Genomic DNA, 17,292 nt, shown 5'->3' on the forward strand with positions numbered 1-17,292 from the left:
TCTCGGTCCAAGAAGGGTCAGAGTTGCCACATGTGGCTTTCAGGCCACTCCGCAGCATCTTTCCTGTGGAGCTCCACAGGGCACCTGCCTTTCACCCACTTTGTTCAATGTGTAAATGCACCGCCTTTTCGACTTGCTGGATACCATAAGCGTTAAATACACTAATTACACCAACGATACCCAGTTTGTCTTTGAGCTTTCGGGAGAATATGAGACAGATTCTGCTCTCATTGATAAAACGTACAATCTGATACAAGGCAGGATGACTTAACTCCTTAAGCTTTGAACAATGAATTGTTAGTTCCAACCAGCAGATTAAAAAGCTTGACATAAAATATAGTCATTTTACAATCTCAAATAGTACTATTCCAGTAAATTCTCCCCTACAACCTTGGGAGTTGTTCTCAATTTCGGGCTGACTATGAAACGCGTGTCGCAAGTAAAAACGTTCTGTGCCTATGTTAATAGCTCTTAAAACCGATTAAGCACTACTTCTCAGTGTTAGGAGTCTCTCTTCTCTGGCAACTATGCTTGTCAACTCCCGTCTTGATTACTGTAACAGCCTACTGACTGACACATCAAAAAATAATCTAAAACCCTGCCAAGTAGCCCAAAATGGGGCCATCAGAGCTATTTGTAACCTTGACCCATGGCACCATGTTATTGAATCAAGAAGGTCTTTGCACTCGTTACCAGTACATCATCGAATTCCACATAAAATGGTCACTCTCACCCACAAATGAGTGGCACCCGGGTATCTCATATACCAAAAACAAAATATTCACAAATGCTAATGAAATGAAATATTTTATTTATATCGCGCTCGTACACAAGTGTTTCAGAGTGCGACCAGGCAAAAAGGGAGGGGAACAAGGGAGAGAAAAAAACAGCGATCTTACTAGGCCCAGTGACATTTAAGAAAGCACAAGTGCATGGGAAAGGAAAATGAAATTTTCAAAAAGAGAGGAAACTACTCCTTGTGTACCTTCAAATAAACGTATAACTGTGCAACATGTAGGGCGTTGGAAGTCAATACATGAACACTTATTTTCAAGTCTCCCATTGAATACACAAGTGCACAAAGTCGTTGTGTCCATCATGCAGCTCAGTACATACCCAGTTCGCAAAGTATCTTGAATTCCATATGCTCCGGTAGAAGAAGAAAGTTCAGAAATAGGAAAGCTATCCTTCAGCTGCGATCCAAGACCCCGAGAATTCTGAAACAAAAAGTAGAGACATTTAATTGGGTAAGGTGGGAAATCTAAGCATCACAAAGAGTACATGTGCAATCAATGTGTAAAATGTGTGGCCTACAGGATATCAGATTGTGTGTTTAATCACATTAAAGAAGAGGTCAACCTCTTGACCACCCTACGCATGGGACAGAAATTAACTGCCAATATTCCTCAAAAGCAGCATGTTTCATCAAAACAAAACTCACAAGAGCTTCTCAGGAAACTTAAGCAAATCCTCAAAATACAGGCAAGCGTAAATAACTATTAAAAGAATATGTGAAGATAATAAATTAGATTGGTATCCCAACAACATTATTTAACTTCCAAAAATGCTTTCAGTCCGAGGGCGGTGATACCACTTCATGATAGGATGACGTTCCTTGATAAAGAAAGTTAAGCCAGCAGAACATGCAGGAGCAGGGACCAGCTCAAAATTCAGTGGTGGCAAAAACACTCTAGTGCAGAGTATTTTGGAAGGCATGTATTTATTTGAAGTGCTGTCAAGGATAAAGATGATGGCCACATAGCTTAGCCAGTTACACACTCACAACATGCATCATTGCTCAGAATAAAGGATAAAGGTTATAATCCTGCGCTGGCTTATTCAGATCTTCATAGGTTGATAAATTGGGAAGACCACCAGCTACTATTTCAGTGCTTAGAAGCAAGAGGAATCGGGCATAAAGCAGAATATTCATAGAGGATATTCGGGGTGCAAGATTTCAAGCTACACGTTATAAGCTCCAGCCATATAAAAAAAAATGAATGAATGGCAGTGTATCACACAAGTGCACCAATACTCCCACAATAATGTACAGGTTTAGACTTATTACCATCGCTGAGCAAAAAAAGCAACACACTATGGTGGGATGTCTTGTATGGACTGGGATTTGATGAGAAAAAGCTAAGCAGCTTCTGAGTGTAAGATAACCAAAAAGCAGCAGATACCTCTGAGGAATGAGTAGCAGGCGCATAGGGTGCTCAAATCCCACCTACACCTAATATGAAAACTTTACACCTTTGGTCATTACGTGCGACAGCTTTATTTTGCTTTACATTTTTGATAGTGGTTTCCATACACCTTTAAAGACCTTCCCAAACGCACATTGTCAACGTCCTATACGTAAATTAATATGTTCCAATTTGACTGGGCAATCATTGGCTTCTGGTAGCTCTGCCAAACTAACCAAGCTCTTCTAGGTTACAATCGGAGCTAAACCACTCCAAGAGCCCAACAATGTGGAATCCTTTATACAGTTTGCTCGCTCTAACATTTTTCTTTTCTTCAGAGAAACTGCTGTAGGACCATATCTAGAATTTGGAGCCATGAGTAACAATATGCAAAGCCTCATCATCAAAATTATGTGAATCTGGACAAATCACATTCCCTCTTTGTGCACGCTGGCAACAAAACTGGGAAAGCATAAAAGAGCAACCACTATAAGGGGAGTCAAATAGCTAAACAAAATGGGGTCTTGTGTTCTGCACTTGAGCGGTGACTGAAAAAATTGCTAACAGATGAACCAGAAGGTTAATCTGCATGGAGAGAAGCAGTGTGCACCACGAGGAGGACAGCCGGTGTCGGAATTATCCATTGGCCCGTCTGATTGCTGAAGGCAGGGGTGCTGTCCCCAGGTGTGCAGGTCTTCTCTGAGGAAGGGATGGCATCAGAGGACCTTGGATGACTTAGAGAGCAAAGTGCACCAGACGCAAGAACAACGATCAAGAGAGTGAGTATATGTGCAGAAGTGAAGTACGTGAGGAGTGTGCCAGGTGATGTACACCTTTGATTTTTAGTACAAACAGAATAGGGCTTCCATACGGAGGAAGCAGTGATGTCACAGTAGTAAGAATTGTGGGTATTGTGGTTTTAACCACGTCACAGTGAGGAGAGTGGGAGGTCCTGCACTAGCGAGGACTGTCTACCTTTCGCGGGTGAGCAAATGAGGGTAGGAAAAATAAAAAAAAAGTGTATAAATAAGTGTTTAATTTTATCATCTTGTAGAGAATGTAAATATATTAAGCAAATTTGATCAGAGGCTAAAGTAGATGTGGGTGTGAGTGTGGAGAGCATGATTAAATGTCGAAATAACTTGTTATGAAGTCATGTAGTGTGAAGACACAATCTCTCTCGTGTTCGCTGATTATTGTTTTGATGTTTTTTGTGTTGAGGGGTTAGCTCGGGGGTGAGTTGCAGGGGGTGACCTCAGGCGATCAGTGTTGTAAAGCCGTAGTGTTTTGTCCATTGTGATACGCAGTTGCTTTTGTGATTGTGCATGGAGCTCCCGACGTACCAGCATAAGCGTTTGAAGTATAAGTGGTCCGGGGGAACTGAAGGGAAAACGTTTACACCTTGGCCTGCAAAATGCACGCATGATAAAAATATAAATGAACATATGTATACTCATTTGTTATCAACGTACAGAGGTAAAAAGCTAAAAAGGAGACAGAGTACAGTAGAACTATGGAAGCTTTAGGAGATCGATGGGGAACCACGAGGAGGGGAAGAAGTTGAGGGGAAACATCTGCAGGCAGTTCCACCCCTCCATCATACAGTGACAGTACAAAGGCGACACAGGCTGTAACGCCTGCACAGAAGTCAACCACCTCTGACCCAAAGACACAAGGACACACAATCGGCACAGGCTTCATAGCTTGCGCAGCCGATATATACATCCTTAGCTGGAGCATACCCATCAAAACCAGCAGCGGGATATACAAATCCCCGCTATAAGCCCCAAGCAGACAAGAGAGTATCAACCTCACAGGGAGCTACAGAGAATACCAAACAGAGATTCTATCCTAACAAGGCTAGAATATAAAGCGTGCAGGGATGTAGCGGCAGTGATTCGGAAGATAGTGGAAGAATTGCAAAGAGTGACCAAGCAGAGATAACATGAAGGGCCATGTTTAGTAATAAATGCAGACACATGGACAGCAGGGGAGGTATTGCTAAAAATGAATAAAAGCAGTGATTAAGGATGTGAAAATAGAAACAGAGTGACACACCCTTAGAAGAACAAATTGAGGGTCATATATATATTATATAAAAAAACACACACAAGATGTGGGAGGAATAAACAGGTGAAGCAGGGGATAAAACAATGCCAATTTTGTTATCATGTATTGTGCAGGGTATTGCCAACAGAGGTACAAACAGAATTAGACAGGATAGTGGGCATTGAGGAAAAAGCATGGGGAGAAATTCAATAGCAAATAGAACATTATTGTAAACGCAAGCGAGAAAAAGAAAGAAAAGGTGGATCAGGCATAGCGCGATGAGGCAAAGCTAGTGCAGAAAGAATAAACAAAGGCAAGTATGGAAGGTGCAATTGTTACAAATGCAAGTGACAATCGGCAAAATGAGTAAACACAGCAACGAGCCATGGGGAACCATAGAAGAATTATGGGAGGGATACAGGGATCATAGAGCAACTCCCAATGAGGGAAAAGAGGTGGATTTGTAGGGGCGTGTTAGACATGCATTAAAGTGGGGCATGTAGCACGAGATTGTAGAAGCAAGCAACCAATGCAGCATCCTCCAGGTGCACACCGACCTCAATACTCAGCATACAATTCCTCATACAGAGCACCAGCCCATGGGGGATATGCCCCAGCGTTGGTGCACAGCCACCATACCCAAGTCCACAGCAAATAGGGGCCCCTACAGTACCCAACAACTCTGCATGTAGCACAGAACAGCCAGGGCCAGCCCAAACAGGCACACACCCATGGGAACAGAAGTCATTGCAACAAGAAACAGTGACACACAGGAGTAAGTGTCAAGGGAGACAACACATTCCCACAGCGAGCTCTGATGTGGCCAGTCTCATCAGTCACCACAACCCAGAAAAGGAACCAGCATTGGGATTGAAAATAGGAGACATAATGTTAACCTTTTATGGTGGATATGGGAACTACAAAGTCCTGCATCAAGGAAGGGTAGTTCCCATTGACCAACAGGTATATGGACACACTGGGATACTCTGGGGTAGTAACCGAGTTTCCTTTCACAAAAGATTTACCGAACACCACAGGGACACAAGAGATGCTAGCACCACTACTCTATAGCACAGAGACAGTAAATTTGATTGTTAGGGATTTTCTGCACAAGTTAAACATGACAATCTCATTCACGGACAAAGGAGTAGTGTACACCAGAATAGCAGCTGTAGTCCAAGCACTATGCAGCACTAATGCAGTTTGAGTACTACCGTTGCATGAGCAAATGTTATTTTTTTAAAATTACTTTATTGGTTTTGAACAAAATAAACAAGACACATCCTAATCAAGAAGACATTCACAATTGTATATCTGGTGTCTGCTGTTCTCCCTCCCACCACTCCCTCCCTCCCTCCCTCCCTCCTCCCCCAAGACCACGGGAAAGCATCGGTGACCTTCATATCAGCTTACGAGCCGGGGCTGTTGCTTCTGTCTGAGGCGCTATCAGGCGCTCTGGGGTGTAGCAACGGTACTGTCAGCGCTACCCAACGCTGTAGTTCTTCACTAGAGTCAAGTTTTTGTTCTTGGATTGCTTTTTCCCATGCTCTGGTCTCAGCTGTTATCCACTTACTAAGATATACCCACCATTGTGTTTCACTTGGGCATTTTGGGCTTTTCCATCCCATGGCTATACGTCTTTTCGCTGCGATATATATTAGGTCTTTAAGTCTATGAAGAGGTTTGTTTTTCCTGCTGCGTCTGTAGTTGCCCAATATACATGCCGCTGGCCTATGGACTTCCACTTCAATGTCCGCCTCAGCGACCCTCCCTCTTATTCGGGTCCAGAAATCTAGTATTACTGGGCAGCCCCAAAACATGCGAGTCATACCGGCCTTGGGCTAGTTGCATTTGGGGCACACTTGGGTTTTCGTGCCCTTGAACTTTGATATGGCTTCTGGCGTGCGGTAGGCCCTATTAATAATGTATAATTGGAGGAGTTGTAGGTGGGCATTCCTGGAGATCTTCTTGTGGTAGTGGGTTATCTCTTCCCTTTCCTTATCTTCAAATTCCAGTCCCAATTCGCTTTCCCATTTAACCTTGCATTTGAGCTAATTTCTGGTCATACTTTGCATCAAGGCCTCGTAGAGGCGTGAAGTTTCGTGGCCTCCTTCAGCAGCGTTTAGCATAGTTTCGATGGTCTCGTGTTCTATAACAGGGTTAATGGCTTCAGGCCATTTGCACTGCATGGCCAGCATTACTGCCCTATGGAGCAATAACTGTCATGAAGGTAGCCCTGTGGCCTCACTTAATTCGGGAAACGTTAAGATCTCTTGTTCATGAACCAAGTCTCCCAGCGTAGCTACCCCGTAGGGTTCCCATTGGGTACGAACTTCTATGTGTCCCCATGCCTGTTTTGTCATAATCGCTGCTATGGGAATTTGTTTTGAGTATGGGTCTGTTGCTCCGACTGTTTTGCAGGCTCGTTTCCAGAGCCGGATTCCCAGCTTGGCCACGTATGGGCAGTGTCGCGTAGTGCTCTCTTCAGTCCAGAGTAGCAGGTGAGGCAGGGCGGGTTGGAGGAGGCGAGTGTCCACCGTACTCTCGTCGGCCATCCATTGCATCACGTGCCTAAGCTGGCTAGCAAGGTAGTATAGCTTGAAGTTGGGGACTTTCATTCCTCCTCTCTCGTAGGGTCTTTGGAGTGTTTCAAACGCTACTCTGTGCCTACCGCTCTGCCAGAGGAATCTCCTGCAAAGTTTATTAATGTTTTTGAAGAATGAGGGGGGGGGGGGGATGTCAAAGGGGACGTTAGTGAAGTAATGTAAAAGGCGGGGGAGTGCCACCATCTTGAGGAGGCCTGCCCTTCCGGCCACAGAGCGGGAGTCTACTCCAAAACTCCATGGATTTCTCGAGGGAGTCCCTAGCCCTGACCGTGTTGAGGATATGCTCCGTGTGTGGGTTTCGGTGTATGGTGATTCCCAGGTATCTGAAGGATGTCATTTGCCATTGGAGATCTAGTGAGGGTAGGGACCTGTAGTCTTCACTATATTGTACTGCGAGGGGGTAGAGACAGGACTTGTGCAGTGCATTTGTGGAATCCGGCTAGGGTCTCGAGGATATACGGTAGGAGGTGTTCAGGATTATGCAGGTACAGTAGTGTATCGTCAGCATACATGGAGACGAGGTGGGTCACACCGTGGAGAAAATGTTCTTTTATGCAGTAACAGAACTGATCGGATGGCTCCCATGAAATCAGAAAATTATATTTTGCTTACCAGCAGAATTCCTATTCAGATCAGCAGTTCCCCAAGAGAGCCGGGGGTACCACATTAATGTTACACATTGGTGCAATGATCACCAGAAAAGAGGCTATCATTCTTACAGTCACAGGCGAAAAGCGAATAGACTGGCACACAGTTCTGTGCATCGACCCCGCAATTTCAATGAGAGAAATCACTGTCAAAGTATTATTTCCAGACACAGAACCTGAGGGAGAGAGATTATTTGAAATATTCATCCCATGGTACATGGTGGTACAACACTGAGAAATACCACAGACCATGTTAGTGACAACAGCACCACCCACCCAATTAGAAGACTTAGCAGCAGTGCTTAACATATTTTGGATAGACAACCCCCATGATGTAGGGTTATTAAACAGCATAGGTGCAGTGAAAAGCCAACTCTAATCTGGAGTACTACATCCATGAGCGAAACAGTAGCCATCATGCAGAGAGGAAGATGAGGGGGGATTTGCGATACGATTACAGCACTCATTGAGCAAGGCATTGTAGTACCATCCACATCACCATGCAACATGGCAAAATTACCCAATCAAGAAAGCAAAAAGGTGTATCTTGGAGATTTATACTTATCTCTGGCCTCTTAACAATATAGTGGAAGCAGAGCATCCACTAGTGCTCAACCCTGCTTCAATACTCATCAACATTCCAGCAGACGCCACACACTTATAGTGATTGAGAATCAATTTTTCTCAGTACCCTTACACCAAGACTCCCAGTACCTTGCTGCGTTCTCATACCACGGCCAGAGTTACCAGCACACTCGTTTACCACAAGGATACTGCGAGTCCCCAAGTGTCTTCAACAGAATCCTTCAGGTGGAGTTAGGAAACATATAAATGCCAAACACAGTATTACAATACGCTGATTTGTTAGTTTGCAGTTCCCCAGAAGAACAATGTAGAGAGGACATGATCAAGCTCCTGCAACTTCTCGCAGACAAAGAATACAAAGGTTGACAGACAAAGAATACAAAAGGTAGACGAGGAGAAGTTACAATACTGCCAGAAAGTAGTAGTGTACTTAAGGCAGATGCTCTCAGCAGCAGGGGGAACAGAGCAACAGCAGTCAGTAACACACCACAGTCTAAAACAGTGAAAGAAATGCAGCAATTCTAGGGGCTCTGCAATTACTGCAGAATGTGGATATTTGACTATTCAATGTACGTTGGGCCCTTACTACAAGCACTCAAAGAAGCTCAGAACAAGAAAGAACACCTTTAATAGACAGATGAGATGATAGAATGCTTTTACGACCTGAAGATGGCCATTAGCAATGCCCCAGTGTAAGCAACACCAGATTATAACAAACAGATCTATTTATTCTCACATGAAAGTGGGCAGGTAAGGATGGCAGTCATCGCACAGAAAGCATCACAGAAGCATAAAGCCCTAGTTTAATAAAGTGGGATTTTGGACTCCATAACGCAAGGGCACTTCCCTTGTGAACAAGCTTTAGCAGCCGCAGCATTTGCAATCCAAAAATCAGCCTTGTTCACCATGGGGTGCCCAACATTGTACGTCGAGCATGCAGTTTTCACCAAACCAGACAGAAGTAAGTCTACATTTACAATACAAAGAGCATCAGGGTACGAAGTTATAATGTCCAACCCAGCATTAACATAGTACACTGTCACATTGTCAAATCCGCAACCTTTGCGGCTCAGCCAGTGGAACCACAAGATCAGGTACATAACTGTGCAGTATAGAAAGGAGAAGCAGAACATAACAGCAGAGTAAGTGAAGAGGCACCTGAAACAGGAGAAACACTTTATGCAGGAGGGTCCTCAACAATAAAGCAAGAAAATGGTGAAAGACATACAGATGCAGCCGAAGTGTGATACACACAAGACGAGGAAGAATAATTTCAAACAGTGGTGCAAAAAAGATTGCCTTCACACATTTCAGCACTAGCAGCAGAACCTGTCGCTCATAGAAGCACTTGAGGGCTCCTCAGATGAGGACCTCGCCATATATACAGATTCATCTTATGTAACATCTACAGTTCATTCAGGATTATCCAGAAGGAAGAGGAGAGGCTACAGAAGGTCCGGCAGATCACCGGTACAGCATGCTTACTCGCCAGGCTAATAGAGGCACTGAAGTGCCCCCTTCACCTAATCATCATAAAGTGTGCCGAACACACTAAAAGCAAGAGATGTAATTTCACGTGGCAATGCAGGCGCGGATGCAGCTGCCAAACAGGCAGCTTATATGCCCTTTCCCATGGAAAGCAAACTGCCTGTTTAAAGCAGTCCAGCAGAAACAGTTACCAGAAGCATACAGTGCAGTGTCTGACACAGATTGTAGAGCTTCAGGAAAGAGCACAGCAGAGGGAAAAACACCCCGGGTCAAGAGAGGATGCACCCCATCACCCACAGACATCCACACAGGTAAATTAGTAATGCCCTTAGAGCTATTGAATATTGCCTTAGAACAGCTCCATTATCCAACCCACACACCCAAGCAACACATAGATGCAGACATCAGTGAGGATTGGTTTGTTCCGAATCTCTCTGAACAAGTAGATATGTGTGTGGCAAATTGCACAACATGCCACGTGTACCACCCAGGAGCTACCATAACATTGAGAGGAACATTGCCACGCCCAATGGAACCATTCAAAGAACTCCATGTCGACTTCAACATGTTGTACAGGTGCAGTACATATGTTGGTGGCAATAAGCCCATTTCCCGTTGTATTGCCGTTGGTCCGTGTCTGAATGCTGATGCAAACTGTACAGCCAAATTTCTGGTGAGGGAGGTCTTTCCAAGGTGGGGGAACATGCAGCGTCCTGATGTCCGACAATCACATTGCCAATTAATTCTTCTGTAAAGTGACCAAATTATTGGGGATAAAGCACAAGCTATGCACTGCATACCGACCACAAGCCGATGGACTTAGAGGGGCTAAATGGCCTAGTCAAGAGTAGGGATGTAACGGTATAACGGTATACCGTTAAAGATACCGTGAACCACTTAATTGAACAATAATAACCATCACATTGTTTATACCGTTATACCGTTCATACCGTAAAGTGTGCTTTTCAATCTGATTTGGAAAGGCTGCAGTAAGCAAGTGCTGCGCAGTCTTGGTCTTGCACTGTTGGATGTGCCGTCTGCCAAGTAGTTTCAGTTGGAGCAGTTTTTAATGCCATTCCATAAACCACACGTGCCTGACACAAAATCAATATGTTAGCAATAGGAAGAATAGATTCAGTGCCAAGAAGGAAAAGGGTCTACTTTGGGTTGGCGGCTTTGGGGTTTATATATTTATAATGGATAATGTTCTCTAAACATATGGCAATGGAGTATTTCTCAGGTTCTATCATTGAATTTACATATAATGAGTCACACTGCAAAATTCACTCATCTCTGTGGGTATTCCCTGCTGCCATACCAAAGGGTAACACGTCCGTGATTACTGAACACCTTTTGGCCCGCAAGTAAACTAAAGCCTGTAACGTAAAGAGAGTGCGCGTGCGTTCATCTTCACCAGTAGCCAGTGGGAGAGCATAAAGCCTAAATGACCACTTAAGAAAAGCTATTCAGTTTGCTTTGCCAGTTGCAGCAGGGCTCCCCCCCTCCTCCTCTCCACACGTATGTTTGGTGGAAGCAAGGCATTTCAGTGGAAAGTATGTTGAAAAGCCCAATTCTGGCCCTGGGTGCCTAGTTTTGTTTGTGGTGATAAATCGGTCAATGTATGACCTTTTAGAAAATATTTGTTAATATTAGTTAACTCCACATGCTATACCACGATAACCATGATATACCGTCATTTGGCAAGAAGGTGATTGTACCGTCATAAAACTAATACCGTGACACCCCTAGTCAAGAGTATGTTACCCAAGAGGTGTGCCACGCTCAAAAGGAGCTGGCTTTACTGTCTGCCTCTCGTCAGTCTGCACAACCAGCCAAGCAAAGATCCCCACCTGTCACTGCATGAGGTGGTGACAAAGGAGGATGCATACATTGATGGCTCACACTCGAACACTCGAACATCGACAGATGCTCACAGGTAGGATATGGCATTTATAAAACACACCTGTACATAAGTGTTTTTAGGCATGACAAGACAAGAAGGGCGAAACAAAGGGAGGACAAAACAACAATCTTATTAGGCCTTGTGGCATTCAGATCGCACAAGTGCAGGGAAGGGGAGAAGTGCTAATGGGGAGGGGAAGGGAGAAATGAAAATCAATAAGTGCAGCCAGCAGGTGGCTCATAAGTGTAGAGAGAAGGGACTGCAGGGTTGAAGTTACAGACCCTTAAGTGCTGGGGCAGCCTGGAGGCAGTGCAAGGGCAACTGGGCATGCAGGAGCCTGGGTTAGAGTTCAGAGGGTATGCAAGTGACCAGTGCGTGGAACGGTCGGGTACATCACAAGGGGAAAGGAAGAGAGAAAGAAGTGAAAAGGAAGGTCTTAGTTGTTTCAGGAACCGGAGGTGGTTCTTTTCAAGGTTGAAAGAGGCAGGGAGGCTGTTCAGAGGAAGGCCCAGCCGGGAAGAGATATCTGCCCTCAACTCTTTACTTGGAGAAGTGTCTGACCCTCAGACAGTTAGAGGTGGATGAGTGGAGAGCTTGAGAAGGAAGAGGTTTTGGAAGAAAAGGTGGAAGGTAAAGCGGTCCCAAGCCCCAGAACGCCTTGTGGACGATGCAGAGGGTCTTGAGCTTGATCCTTGAAGCCACTGGGAGCCAGTGACAAGATTTCAGCACTGGCGAGATACGATCCCTGGGCCTGAGGCCAAGAACAAGTCCTGCAGTCCTGTTGTGGATAAGTTGTAAAGGTCGAAGAGTAGAGGCAGGCAGATTTAGAAAGAGGCTGTTGCAGTGGTCCAGCCTACAGAAGACCAGAGCTCTGGAGACAGTGAGCTTCTGGGGGAAAGTGAGAAAAGGAAGAATACCTCTGATGAGGTGCAGCTGATAGTTTGACTTCTTAGAGATGTCAGAAATGTGAGGAGAGAAAGAGCGGGTGGAGTCAAAGAGGACACCAAGGTTCTTAGCCTCATAGGAAGGAGCAGGAAGAGAGCCTAGAGTGGGCAGTCAGAGAGAAAGATGAAAGGAGGAGATAGGTCTTACTGGCAGTAAGGCAGAGATCATTGGCGGCACACCATTCCTGAATTGCGGCCACACAATCTGGTATGAGAGAAGGAGCAGAGGTGGCTGAGTTGAGCCTGAAAGAGAGCGGAGTGTTTCATCCACTGAAAATTGGAGCAGAAAGTAGCGATGCAGTGGGCAAGAGGTGCCAGATATTGGTTGAAAAGCCGGGGAGAGAGGTTAGGCCCCTGGGGAACACCACAAGTAGAGACCCTAGTTGGACCCGAGAGGGTCGGTCAGTGAGAAAGGTCAACCAGGTGAGGGCCTTATAAGTGTCACCCAGGTTGTCATGGAGGCCTTTGAGCAGGATGGCATGGTTGACTGTGTAAAAAGCAGAGGATAGATCCAGGAGAATGAGAACAAAAGGGAGATTAGAGTCAAGATTGGAGAGCAGGTGCTCAGGAGAGCAGTTCCCGTGCTTCTGGCAGCTCTGAAGCCAGACTGGTGGTCATGGAGACGACTAACAGATTCAGTATGCCAATTAAGCCAACTAACAGATAGCCTGCTTTTCCAGGAGTTTGCCCAGGAAAGGAGTGATGGAGATAGGGCGATAGTTAGTCGGAGAGGAAGGATCAGCACAAGGGCGTGCTTAAGGATGGAGGGTGGGGAAGTTCCAGTAGCAAAGGAGCAATTGTAGAAATAGGCCACGGCTGGAGCAATGGTGTCTATTTGGTCCTTGATGGTTCTGGATGAGCAGGGGAGAACCTGCTTTGACGAGACTTATAGATCAGACTTGTCTAGAAACATTTTCAGGGACGAACAGGGGATAGGAGGAGGAGAGACTGCCTCACAGGGCCTGGAGTGATAGAGGAGGAAGAGGAGGTAGACGGAAAAAGAGGGTGGACAGAATGTCCCGAGTTTTAGTGGTGAAGTGAGAAGCCAACGCTGTGCAGAGGGCCTGGGAGGGAACAGGAGAGGCAGAGACTGCAGAAGGATTGACCAGCTCCTTGCAGATTTTGAAACGTTTGGCTGAGTTGTTAGATGCAGGCTTGGATGTAGGCCCTCTTCTTAGAGAGCACAGAGTCTGTACAGCCTTTGGAGCAGACAGCAGGCCAGTTTGTCAGGGGGTGCGGTGCGCGCCTGAGGCCCTCTACTTCCTCTCCATCGCCCTACACGTGTTTAAGGGTGGCATGGTCGGAATCATACCAAGAGTTGCACTCCGATTTGGGCTTCAAGCGGATCCTCAGAACAGGGGCAAGGACATCTAGAGTGTTAGAGATAGAGAGATGAAGGTTAGAGAGGGCTGTGTCAGGGTGCGAGTCAGTCAAAGGTGCAGGAGGAGGAGACAGAAGGAAGAATAGAAAGCGAGTCACAGAGGTTGCTAAAGAGTCCCAAAGAAGGGCTGGTGGCATCCAGGTGGATGTTCAGGTCTCCGAGGAGACGTTGAGAGGAAGAGGTAAGGAGGGAGGAGGAGGATAGGTCAGCCCACTCATAGAGGAAGAGGGCAACCTAGCCAGGCAGCCTGTAGATAGTGGTCACAGTGAGAGAGAGGTCAGAAGAGAGAGAGCTCGCAGATCAGGCATTGCGCTGACATTGTGTGGCCAGAATTCAATGTATATCTGAAAAATATGTCAACATCTGTAAACGTCTTGTCTCATCAGGTAATTGCCCAGACACGTCAAAAGGGCCCCAACAATCTCGAGTGACACAGTAGCAGCAACTCAACTACGTCAAGGCGATACAGTCTGCATGAGGCAGCATAAGTGGCACCAACCCAAGTATACGGGACCCTATGAGATCCTTCAAGTTATCCCCGCTGCTGTGAAAAGTGAAAACCCACAAGGCGTGTCCTGGATCCATCTAAACAATATCAAGAGGGCCACCAGCACAGCAACAGAGATCCATCAAGAGGCCAACACAGAGAAGAGCACCATAAGCCAAAGTTGAGTAGAGAAATCATGAGTTCACGTTTTACGAGAGTAAGACCGATGGGCAGATAAAGGCGACTCAAACTTTAGAGACTCAAGAAATAAAAAAACAGCAGAATGAATTATCCAAAGGTATGTGTTGTTTGTTTTAATCTCTCCTTCTCTCCTATTCTTTGATGAAATTGACAGTAGAAGTTAGAAGTAATTGAAGGAATGTTACTGAAATTAAGAATGTAACATTGTGACCAGACAAAAGAAATATCCAAGAGGAAGAGAGTACAAAAGCGAGCATAATTGAAGAGCATCACTCCGAGGGGAGCAACATATGGTACCTCATCATGAAAGCCATGGGTAGAGCTAAATATGATTTGTGTGTGGACACACGCAGCTGGCACCCCCAGACTGCTCATCCTCAAAGAAATATCAGTATTAGAATCACAGTGTTTAGCACATTTAGTGCTCTGATTTGAAACGGCAGTTTCAGGAACACAGTTTGAGCCAGGCTCGAAGAGACAGACAGAATCAAATGCAAAGGAAAACAAGGACGAGAATACAATCTATGGGTTGTCGAGCCCCAAGTGTACATTGAAGGACAAACATAATGTAACAAGCAATGGGTCAAGGAGTGAGCAGTATTCAAAGTTGGGGGACTGGTGGGGTACGAAGAAGAAGTTATAAAGAATGTAAATGGGAAATACTGAGAAGTTTGGGCAGCATACGTGAATAAATTGACAAATTTGCAATAGCATGAACAGCCAGAAAGAGCACATAAACTCACTCGATCTTCCTTTTGTGTTTCAGAGGAAAAGGAACTGTGCCAGTTGGCAGCAACAGGAACTGCAACCAAACCATTACAATGCCAGTCCTGCAAGATGGAACGGCTGTCATCATGGATCTGCATTGGAAGTTAAGACACAATGCCTACTTCCATCTATCATCATCGTGGGATTGGGTGTGATCCCTTGCGAACGTACACACCCCAAGGGATCGCGATTCCAGAAGAGCACATCAGGGTCCCCAAGAAGAAGCCCCAGACCCCTACTGTGCCCCCAACACCGGTAAAGCAAATTGACTCTCAAACTCTGATTCGGAGACAGCGTTTAAACTATCCTAAAAGAAATTCCCACAAAATATAGGTTGTTTACAAAAAACAGACATTCGTTACCTCGCTCCTAGCCCATGGAATCCAAGCAGCCACCAGTGTTAAGTGGGTGCAGATTGTTTTGCTGGCCAATGCAACTGAACATGGTCTCAATACAATAAGGTAAGAGCTAGGGCCATCAGGATTATGAACCCCCACCCCAGGCCGCCTCAGAATTGGATGGTCCTCGACCTCTTTACTGCCATGGAGGGCAGGGTGTGTAAAAAGGCAACCAGCTCTTGCTGCACCTACCTTCCCCAAAATGAGGCAGTTAATGGGTCCCTTACCACTACAATAAAGGATTTACACCATTTGAAAGTGGACAGAGGAAATGAGGGGGTATCACCAAAGAGACTGACTGGTTAACTGACATTTCTGCCTGGAGGCCGAATTGGCTGACCAATTCCTATAGGACAATTCTGCCAATATGGATTATTTTCCAAGGTGCCAAAGCATGCTGAGTGTCCCAAGAAGACAATTTAAGATTGCTTACAGTTAAGGTAGAAGAAGAAGCCACTTCTCCTGGGGAACACGCAAACTCCCAAACCGATGAGGTAGAAATCACATCCCTATCCCTAGACCATCCCATATGTCCACCAAGTAGCCTCTGGTCATCACCTCCCGAACCCCAAAACTACCTTGAATATTGTATAGAGACTGCTAGAGATGGGGATTGCACTTTCTTGGCATGCAGTCCCTGGAGTTATGTAAAGGGGCAGGGGGGCGGGGGTTGAGAAAGATTTGGGCTCCAAAAGCGGTGTATGACTGGGCACATGGACAAGAATTAAAAGAAGGAACATTTCTGAGAGAATTTGTTTTGGAAGGAACAAAAGCTTCTTACCTCCCACACATAAGAGAAAATATCATTTGAAAAAGACCCATGAAGAACGAGTCGGGAAACACATCAAAAGGTACAGGTCGCAAACAGATTAGCTTATCAATTCAACCATATCCCTTCACTGTGATAGAAATACAAATACGCAGTTGTTCGAGACATCAGCATCAACAAGTATATACCAAGGGTCAATATGAGATGCATATAGGGATAGGTACAGCATGTAGACACAAGAAAACACAATAGAAGCCCCTAATAGATGAGAATGTTGCAATAGATTTAGGTCATAAACATGACATGCTTGTAGCAGGGACAGTCCTTAGGGTCACACGAAAAGGATTACAGGTAGATAAAGCATTGCAAGTAGTAATGATGACATAGCAATATAGAGCTTAACCAAAACACTTACATACACAGTAGCGTAGATAATATAACCTAAGGAAATCGGTTCCATGTAATAATGTCGCCGAAAAATTGCCGTTTTTTGTGGCAACATTATTGCATGGAACATGCGGGGGACACACCCGCAACCCCCAAACTTTTTTTTCTTTCTTTTTAATTTTTTAAACAAATTTTTTTTGCCCCTGTCCCCATATATATGGTCACCCATATAGTATCGCCGCAACCTTTTCCCGGCGATATTATTTACGGCGACCATATATATGCAGATAATATTACCGGATACCAGGAAATCACCAAGTAGACAGGAGTGTGTAATAACAATATTAAGTAATAGAAAATATGACACGCACACACATCTACACAAGTGTGCACCCATCAACACTCTATTTTATCAACACTCTAGGGGCCTGCATTGTAAGCTTTCCAAGGAATAGGCCTGGGAGCATCAACAATTATTTTACACAGCAAAGGC

At 45.1% G+C, this 17,292-nt stretch overlaps 1 protein-coding gene across 1 annotated transcript in view; it reads right to left on the reverse strand.

The window, feature by feature from the left end:
• Nucleotides 1-17,292, reverse strand: part of POMP (proteasome maturation protein) — a 138,860-nt gene that overhangs the window by 112,478 nt on the left and 9,090 nt on the right. Inside the window, exon 2 of the mRNA XM_069639374.1 lies at nt 1,117-1,217. Within this exon, the coding sequence (XP_069495475.1) occupies nt 1,117-1,217 (101 nt within the window). The remainder of the gene's footprint in view (nt 1-1,116; nt 1,218-17,292) is intronic.

The sequence above is a fragment of the Ambystoma mexicanum genome, chromosome 7q (genome assembly GCF_040938575.1).
Source record: "Ambystoma mexicanum isolate Mex_15411 chromosome 7q, UKY_AmexF1_1, whole genome shotgun sequence".
NCBI classification, from domain to species: domain Eukaryota; kingdom Metazoa; phylum Chordata; class Amphibia; order Caudata; family Ambystomatidae; genus Ambystoma; species Ambystoma mexicanum.